Here is a 10,158-nt window from a genome sequence, read left to right as displayed (position 1 = left end):
ACCATCTCCTTCCCACTTCCTAGTGCCTGTGCTGCCACTGATGGCCTCAGCTGGTTTATCACAGGGCTTTTYCCCCTCCTGACGTCTTCACAGCAGAGGTGCAGATAACCTCTTCAGTACTCTGTGGCTTGGAAGCTCCAAGTCTACATTGTAGCTCTGTAGAAATAATCGAGAGTAGTAACTCCCTTTACAAKCTCATTGCCACTTAGCAATACTTGGGAACTATCTTCTATGCATGCTCTTTCACCACTTTAGGGAAGGCAGATGGGATCTCTGCACATCCCTGGACTCCTCTGTTCATTTGCATCAGGTCAGGATCTAGCTTATGGCCATGCTTACTGAGTGGAGGCTCGGTGCTTAGAGATGCACCAACACATGTGCATGAAAGTGTTGTAAACCACAGCAGTGAACTCAGTGTGAGGGAAAATGGAGATTTCAGGATGCGGGGTGGGGGCGGAAAGAGAGCTCCTGGTATGCCTTTGCTTTGCTTTAAGGGTTTACTGGGCAAATGCAAAAGCCAAATGCTACTCAAGTGACTGCATTAATAACTAAAGTTTGTAAAATGGGAGGCATGGCTGATCAGATCCAGAGGAAGAAACTGTGAAGTAACAGCAATCAGAGGAGTGCTAAACTCCACAGGGCTGCAGCTGTGCTTTGCAGAGGCTGCAAGTGACTTCCTCATAAGCTGATACATACTTACTGGTATAGCATAATCATGATTTCTACTTTGACATCTCTGCTTTTCTGAGAATTGCTACCAGTGAGGCTCTCTGGCTACTGGTTTTATTGTTGAATTAATTTGACTGCTTCTGAGTTATCTGCAAAAAGCATGATGCTCCTTTTCTGACAGTAGTTGAAGAGCAGAAAAAGAGAGCATGGACTAGCAGGGGTGACACCATGGTGTTTGCCACTTATGGCAAATGAACAGATGTATTTCCCCAAAGGTAAAAAAAGCTGCTGCTTCCTAGGCAAAAGGAGAGGGAGTACTGGGAGAACTCACCAGCTGCAAATCTCTGCCCTCAGTGAGGAGAGCTGCTGCCATTCAGAGCACCCTTTCCCAYTTGCTTCTGAGCTTTGGACACTGCGAGGTGGGCACACTTGCTTGCTCTGTCCCTTTCTTTTGAACAGAAGCTGCCAGGGGACAGCGACTGGCTTGTAGCTCAGGACCAGGGCAAATCAGACCTGCCTATTCCCTTCTGCAAGATTTGCACACTGGGAATAGCTAATTTTACCTGAGGCTGCTGGGATGAAACATAGTATAAGTGTGACTTAGGAGAGAAAAAGACTGTGTTGGAATGCAAGATGTCTGAATATCAGTCCTTACCAAGATACTGGCCTGCTAGGTGACGGGGGGAAAACACTGCACCACTGCTCTGTGCCTCAAGTTCCTCACCTACAAAGAGGAAGTAACATTCCTTATTTTCTGCCAGAGAGCTCTGTGTCTTGGTGCCACTCTTTCTTCCCTTACAGTGGCTGGTTTTGGCCCTTGCCATGTGTATAGCCTCTGGATTAGATGGTAATGGTCTGGGACAGCTCATGTTGTCACAGCCTCAAAGCTTCTGGRACAAAGAGGAGACTTGAGGCTTCAGGATGCAGTGGAGGGAGGGGGAGAATAGAGCAGCATGCCATGCACATGCTATTTCAAGCTGGTATGCCTTTGCTCCATGCTTTGAGGGTTTGCTGGGCAAATGCGAGAGCCAAATGCTAATAACCAAAACACTGGTTATTAATGCAGTCACTTGAGTAGCGTTTGCCACTTGTAATAGGTGTGCATGGCATTAATAGGAGCCACTCGGCAGCTCTTGCTAGCGAACTACAATGCAAAGGAGGAAGAAGATTCACTGCAAAGAATTTAAGACTGAGAAGATTAAGGTTAGTACCAGTATACTGGAATAGTAATGAGGTATACGTATGACATAAACACAAGCTGCTGAAAGGTTATTGTGTACTTTCCACCCTTGAGCTCTGTGGTGAGGAGTTCAGGTAACCTAGTTGTTTTYTTTCCCCTATGCTTTAATCCAATCACCAAGGACACAATCTCACTATCAAGTCTACAGCTGAGAAATGACCTTTACTTCCCATGTGAAAATGTTCCTTTTCTGAAGGCTTTCATGTTCCTCTTAAGGCTCTGTAGGAGGACTACCATGAGTAATGGTGGTAATAATGCTTAATTCTCATCTGTCTTCTTTGTAGCACTTTGATGGAGAAGGAAGSGCTCATCTTTACTTTGAGGTAGAAAGACTTGAACTGATATGCTTGTGGTGACATAGCCTCCCAATGACAGGGAGAAACTCAGTATTGTATCCATTACGGGGTCTCCTGTAGGGTCTGTCTGCACAACCAGGGTGCTTGCACTGGTTCCTTATGAGGAAGATCTACAGTATGGACCAACCTGCACCAAAGGTGAAGAGCATCAGATTTTATACTGCTTTGAGCTCASCTGGGAAAGTTCGCAAGCATGCATGACCTGCATTTTGGCAGGCAATGGGAATGTGTCAGTTTAGAAAGCCAGAGCAATGGAAATCCAGCCTGCTCCTGGGAGAGGAGCTTGTGGTAAATCAGATAGATACGTGAAAAAATGCTCTGCTTCATGTGCATGAGTAGATRAATGGAGAGAAATAAATCAATAACGCTACTATAGACTCCATTTAGCCTRCTGGTGGGTATTGCAATGCCTTTCTCTCATTGCTGGAAATGCAYGATCAGGGTATATTCTCCCAGAAACCATCTGCAGTGCAGTAAAACCAGCAGGGATCCTTACCACAGTGATGATCCAGTCCACTCAAAGACCAGTCTGAGATACACACTATTCCTGCATGAGTTACAAAAAAGCTCACTGCTCAGACTGGCCTTGAGGAAAAAAGGTAACTCTTTACAGTAACACCTGCTGGCTCCACTATCCCTGTCAGGTGACTCTGAGATCAGAGATGACACTGGTACTTTTCCCACTGTGTTTCCAAGAGCAGAAAGACACAGGTGTCAGCAAAGACTCCCTTCAGCACTTTACCTTGTTTGATTTTTATGGTGAAGAGGCCTGGGTCAAGGAAAAAAGCCYAATTTAACCACACTCTGTTTAAAGAAGGCAGTACTCTATATTTCTACAGCATGTACAAAATTGGAGTCCATGTGCTATGGCAGCTCAACTGTTCCCTCTCAGGATTACTAGCAGTAATGGGAGGATTACTGCTTTATGCATATTTGCATTTTTTCTATCAGGTACACATCAAATTTCAAGACTTTGCTGATAGCACCAGCTTTAACTTCATGCCCATTTTTGGCTGGTGGTTTATGGGAAGGCTTTGATACATATACTGCCTCTCATGCTCATAAATGTCCACATGCAGTGAGAAATCCCATTGCAAGTGAAAATTTCTCAGTGCTCTTACTGAAGCCAATGACATTGTCCCCCCCCATCTTGACAGCTGTAGGATTACAGTAGTAGTGCTGAGGGCTTAACAAAAATAATCTCCCCACCCCCAAATCATTTGATAGCTATGTCATATATTTTCCTTGTTTGGAGGGGTGAGATTTGGGTTATGAAGTCTTCCTTTTGTTATATATCTTTTAGCCAATTCTGTCCGAATATGGGAATCTCAACAGCTTTAAGAATTCCACTGCTAGTGCAGAGTAAAACAAGCCACATCTCCATCTGGTGTAAGCACTGAGTGAAGCTGGCTTTACCACATCTGTTTATGCCACTGATAAATTTGGTCCTTAAAGGTTTTAATATATACCTCATCAGCAGAGTGAATTTGAAAAATTATACGCTAACGGCATTTTTTACCTAATCTGGAATAATTCAGCACATCCTTTTAAGGTCGTTGTTAATTATTTTACCTTTTCTTTTGACAGGAGCTCCAGTTCCCTAATACTCAGATTTACCCATCAGGTCRCAAAGGGTAGGCAGAGATGAGAATTTGTTTCTAGGTATTAGGAAAAAGAGTTCACTGTTGTCTCCATGCATACTAAACAGGGTGCAACTTTATTTACAGTGTAAAGTGCATCACACAGAAGTTGTTTAGAACACACAACAAGCAGTGACATAAATGACAATACAGCATTGGGAGGGGAGGGGAAATGTTCCTGCAAGTTTCAAAACATCATCAACAGCATTAATATAACAATCTCTAATTTCACCTACTCTGTCCTACCACCACATCTGGTTATGCAACATGTTGACTGGGTTGATTGTGGGACTCCATGTATTACATGAGTTTACTAGTGTRAAACTGAAGCACTAAAAACCAGCCCTGAGCCCCAAAATACTCCTCTCCAAAAATGTCCTGCCAGCTCTAAGCACTTTCCTAACCAATGCTGTTCTGCTCTGGGGGACACAAGGGCAGAGCCAGGGCAACACAACGCACACACCAGAGAAGTACACTAGAAAAGGGACCATTTACTTTTTAGAATATGAGAGGGACATATAAATAAAGATCTATTTCTGCCACCATTGCACTCTTTTGCTTGAGGGCTCCTAATTTGCTCCCTGCTGTTTCCATTCATACGCTATGTGGCAGCAAGGAGTTCAAGAAACAAAGTGCCTACAGATGGTGGTGACGATGGGGTTGCAACATGGATACTACTTACTGAACACTTCAATCAAAGCTGTAAACGTCAATGGCTGTGGAGCTGGGAGTCAGAATATGCCTCTATGTGCTAGCAGAGTCCAGGAAAAAGCAGTTCATGAGAGCTGTAATGACAGCTCTTTTCAACTTTTTGCAGCTCTCGAATGGAAGGAGTCTGCCTTTAAATTAAGTTGGTCTCTGAACAACTTTACTCTTGATCTATACATTTTTTTAATTGGTTGTTGACTGAAAGCTCTCACTGACTCACAACTTCACTTATTTCTTCCTCATTTTGGTCTKGCATTAACAACTATCAGCTGTGTGTCAATATTTACTGGTGTCCTATTCTCAGAACTGCTAGCTCCTTTTTGTGTCATACCACAGTTCTCTGTCCAAGTTCATGCACTCATTCAAGGAAGGTAAATTTATAAAGGGGGGCACGGCATGTTCACTCAGAGTCTGAAGGGTAATTAAGCAGTAAAGTTGCGGAAGATATTTTTTTTCCTTCTTTCCTAAGGCTGAGTACCAGTCATGCTTTTCTGTTAGTGCTGGGAGGAACAGAGCTTCTGATGTAACAACTCTCACAGATCAGACTTTGTGAACTGATGCCAATTACCAAACATTTGTACTCAACAACTGCATGTGTTTTCCACCCTCTAATTTTTGCTTAACTGTAGGTAAATCTTAGCACCTCGGTTCATCAATGCACAACTTGATGATGGCACTCAAGTATGTGCTATTCTCAGGTGCAATTTGGATCAACACTGTGAGAAAGGGAAATCTGACTGCTGCATGCGCTCTCAGCGGTCCTTGCTCAGCAGGGCATTTGTGCCTGTCTCTGTACTCAAGAGAGGCCTTTTCCAGTTCTCTGAAGACTCTGCACAATATAAATACCACCACTCTGTAAAGAAATAGCAAAGTTTCACCTGTAAACATAACTGGGGCTTCTCCCCCCTATTTCTGGGCCGATCTTTAGGACCCCAAACCCATGTATTAAAGCATTCAAATGTCAGATAGCTGCTAGACATGCATCCCATATGTACACAGGGAAGGGATGCTGGTTATGGGCAGGTGGTAGTTAGCCTGGTGGTAACTGGGAAGCATCAGTTGCAGTGGTCTGACTGTTTTCCACTGCTGGCTCCTGGATTATCCAGCAACAGAGCTAAACCTAAACTGCTTGTAAGTCAAAAAGCCTCAAGAGCTGTTGTTGGTTACACTTGGTMTATTCTTCTCTGAATGACACAGTGTTGTCTCATCTCTTTCACATTTTTGGGTATTTTACCAATAAGCCTCAGGTGAAATTCTCCCCAATGCCTATCATTAAGCAACCTTCCAATGAATTAAAATCACATAGTAAACATTGCTGATTCTTATTATTTTTAGGTTTATCTAACACTATAGTTACACAGTGGACGCTATAAAATGCACTTCTTATTTTAGATCAACATGAGCTCAGAAAGAGGCCTAATGCAAGGGTTAGTGGCTCAGTTATCCTTGAGCAACTATTCTTCACTGTCAAACTGCTGGACTGCAGTGTGCTTTGGCAGATGGTAAACAGAACTGCCCCCTTCTGTTTGATTATGATTGGCAATATAGTGTGTTTCAACCAACTGACTGTATGTAAGAAATGGGAAGGACTTCATTGTGCACAACTACTTCCTCAGTGGGCAGTAGGAATTTTTACATTTGTATGGTATGTGCGTGTATGGTGTGTGCGTAGCAGCATATATTTGATACACTTTTGTAAATGAAAAATACAGAGATTTTCTTTAAAAAAGGGAAAGATACAGGAAAAATGTATCACAAAATAAAATACCAAACAATGGAGCTTTGGGAAAAGGGAAGAAATGGATTTGATTTACAATGCATTAAATTCCAAGCCCTGGTGCCTAGGCTGAAGAAAGATTTCTGAATGTGAAACCGTTGCTCTGACGTTAAAAGGGATAGAATCCAGCCTTCCGTTTCCTGTGTCAACACATAAACAAAATAAAATTAGTGCTGCACTGCACATGTGGAACACGATCAAGAGTGAGGCACATGGGGAAGCKGTTTGAAAGCAGACCAAGGATTATAGCCCCGCAGCACATGACAACATATTGAGAGTGGGGGGAGAGAGCGAGCAAGACACACGCACATCTGGCGTTTAATGTAAATCAGGACTCATCAGAGTGGTTTGGAGCTCGTCTAGTCCTGGATGCTGATAAGAAGCTTTGGCCCCTTGAATTTCCCATTATAACTCACTCCTGGTAACTCCTGCTGTGCCTGTATTGCTTTGGGGCCCTATGCAGAGTACTGGACCCCATTATAAGAGCCACAGTGGAGTGAGGCCAAAGCTTAACAAAATACAGAACAAATCTCATTGCTTTTTTCCATCCTCCTTTTCCACAATTTGTCCAAAAAGAGGAATAAAAAGTGTTCATTGGCATTGGATTTGTATATATCTTGGAGAAAAACATTAATGTTCAGCTGTTATTTATTTAGCGCTCCGGGAGTGGCCAATGTGTTCAGTAGGAGTCTGCGTGGGTTGAGGTATTAATATTTCTGGTACCTGTGGGTTTCATTACCACTTCACAAAGGTGATCAGGAGAACTGATTCTGCATGTTTTCTTACGGTTTTTGATTCCTGACCACAACAACATCATTGTAATTTCACTTGTCTTCCTTCTTCGGGAGTGTAAATTACTCCTAATGGCAGCGGAAACAAAACATCTCTCCAAAGAAACTTGGGCCTACTCTGGCTCCCCTGCAAGCCAAATGCCCAAACTTCACAAATCATCTTTAAGAAAATAAAGCTAAAAGGAGAGAATGACTTTTAAATGGTCCTGCATGTTGCAATGGGACTCGCTTTTTCTCCTTCACCATCTCCTCCATTGGTCTTGTTAGAAATGAAACAGCCAACTGAAACACAAATACTGGTAAAGCTCAGTAAGAAAGGACGCACATGAACAAGAGGCAAACCTCTTGTTCTTGGGGCTCTTGATACAGGGACTGCACCATCAAGTGATTGAACCGGACTTGACTTGGAGGCACTGCACTGTCCTCTTGAAATATTTACAGCACTCAACAGTATGTAGCAGAACTGTTGTTATTTATAACACCTGTTGTATGGCCCTTCTTTTGTAAACCTGGACCCACCTGAGGTACATACAGACCAAAATGAATACTGCTTATATTCAGTAGACCACCTGGATTTTCAGAACATCCCATATTATAGCACAACAAGCACTTCCACTTTCTTCATCAAAGATAAGGCTAAACCTTGCAGGTTTGCCTGCTTACTCACATGTGAGTACAGCAGTTTGAAGAACTTCTATCTATCCATCATTTTGCAGAACATTCTCTAAGGTCTTCCAGATTGCCTTTAAATCATGACCAGTTCATTGATTAAGACGATCTAGAGAAGCTCTTCTGCAAAATTAATTGCATCTCTTTTTTTTTTTTTTTTTTTCAGAATTACAGTTCAGCAGGGTATGAGTCAACCTAGCCAGGGGAGAGTGCCCAATAACACTTACCTAGAGCAGTCATGTCCAGTCCATGATGAGGGACAATAGCATCTATTTGGCCGTATGCATTTCCCACCATTTAAGCAAGGTGACTGGCAAATGGCTGCATGCAAATAAACACACACATTTGTATTAATGATCACACCCACTCCTAGCTGATTAAGGTACAGGGCTCTGAAAATCTTGCCTGTAGTATTTTGTTGAGAGTGAGGCACTCTCAACAGTGCAACATAAACACAAACTGTGAGTTTGTTGTAAAAGATCTTTTGCTCCGGAAAGGGCAGCCTTAGACATACATCTCTGCTGAAAGCGATTCAACCTCCTCTATTACTTCTGCTGTATTATCTTACGTTGCCTTACAAATGCTGAGGGTTTTTTTTTTGCTCCAGGCTGACGCAGAAGAAGGAATGCAAACAGAAGCTGGAGGAGGAGAAGAGTGAGAAGATCAGCAGGAGAATAGGCCTCATTTCTAGGGAAAAAAAAACCTGTTTATTTGAAAGAAATGTGATACCTAAACAATAGCCAGAACTGAGTTCAGAGAAGCAGAAACCAGATGTGGTAAAAAGTCTAGAAAGAGGCAGAGCAGAGAAAGTTAAAGGCCAAAGACCTTTACAGCATTTACAAAATCTGAATCAAAAAGCATGTACTGATCAACAGCAGATAAGRCTTCACACAATGGGACCTGTATGAGGGCAGGGAAAGGAAGCAGAGAATGACAGAAAGTCCCTGAAAGACACTACATAGCCTTGAGAARTGTGATTAGAGTACAGGGCATTTGAGCCAGAGAATAAACACTAGCCTGCCTGATAGGAGAGTACAGGGGAAGTTAYGAAACAGTTGCACCTGCTTGTGTGCTACAGCTAACCCCAAAGATAACAGGCAACTAAACAAAACAAAAAAMCCCCAAAGCTTCAAGTTTTCCCTATCAGTTTGGAGACCAGAAGATAAACCACTATGTGATTTACAGAACAGATTCAGAGACTGAATGAGCTCCATTGACGTAGACATATATAGAACAGGACAGCCAAAAAACATGAAATTTCTTAAGAAGATAACGCCATATCTAGAGGACAGACCTAAAGACACYAGTGAAGACAAACTCTGGATAACATCTTTGCAAGGAATATTCATGACTGGAAACTCTGACTAAAATGAGTTACAGAAAATGGAAGAAGCAAACACCAGAACATGTTGAAGAGATGGAAATACATTGCTCTCATTCCTTTAGAACAAAATATAAACTGACAATGGCAGGATGTTACAAAGCATTAATTATAACTGACTGTACAATTAATTGTGTCATATTCTWTGTATTGAAAATGACTTCTGAATCTAGAGTGAAACATGTGAATGAAACATTTTTGGCTCTTCCTTCATGCACATAACTGTTCCAGTGAGACTAGCAGCAGTTCAGATATTTCTCATCTTATTTTGTTCTCTCATGGCAAAAAGTCAAGACCAATGGTAAAAAAAAGAAGAGGTTTAGTAACTTCATATATATTGCTTACGAATATTTATGAATGGACTTTGGTACAAATACAGTTGCCCACTAGAATTTTTTCCTGAGTTGCTGAAGAGCAARTCAGCCTGGACAGATTTGAACTGCTCGCCCAAAAATGAGAAAAGCCATTTTCCTTCTTGGSCATATATGCTGTAATAGCTGCAAAGTTTATGAAATGTCAGAGGAAATGCTGTGTGTTGTGCTAGGCAAGTATCTCTTCAAAGAATGGGAGTTCYGAGCTAAAATCTTAATTTTCAGATCCAATTTGTAGAAGGATGGTTGGATTTGTACTGTATCACAGAGCTTATTCTGCAGACTCACTATTTTAGTAGATTATCAGGTAAGGAAGTAATGTCAATATTCATTAACAACAGCAAAAATGCCTTCTGTAATTCACCCTGTTAGCCACTCTAAAGGCCTTCAGGAAGGCAAAATGAGAYCTTCATGTTATGGCCTCATTAGCAATCAGTTAAGGTGTGCCTGAACAATAAAAATACAGTGAATAGACTAAATAATAATAATTATTTTTAAGAATAATTTTATGATTTATTCATAATTAAAAACATTTCAATGATCACTCAATTTCTAT

The 10,158-nt window shown here is 41.8% G+C and overlaps 1 protein-coding gene across 1 annotated transcript in view; it reads right to left on the bottom strand.

The window, feature by feature from the left end:
- Positions 1-3,963: 3,963 nt before the first annotated feature.
- SVEP1 (sushi, von Willebrand factor type A, EGF and pentraxin domain containing 1) overlaps positions 3,964-10,158 on the bottom strand; it is a 110,158-nt gene continuing 103,963 nt past the window's right edge. The window contains exons 49-50 of the mRNA XM_085307889.1: positions 8,078-8,171; positions 3,964-6,530 (exon numbers count right to left, since the gene is read on the bottom strand). Of these exons, the coding sequence (XP_085164015.1) occupies positions 6,500-6,530; positions 8,078-8,171 (125 nt within the window). The 3' untranslated portion in view covers positions 3,964-6,499. The remainder of the gene's footprint in view (positions 6,531-8,077; positions 8,172-10,158) is intronic.

This window comes from Rhea americana, unplaced genomic scaffold, assembly GCF_003343005.1.
Source record: "Rhea americana isolate MKP2758 unplaced genomic scaffold, rheAme1 scaffold_267, whole genome shotgun sequence".
Lineage (NCBI taxonomy): Eukaryota > Metazoa > Chordata > Aves > Rheiformes > Rheidae > Rhea > Rhea americana.
Note: the sequence above shows the minus strand (reverse complement) of the source record. Positions and strands in the feature narration are given on the sequence as shown.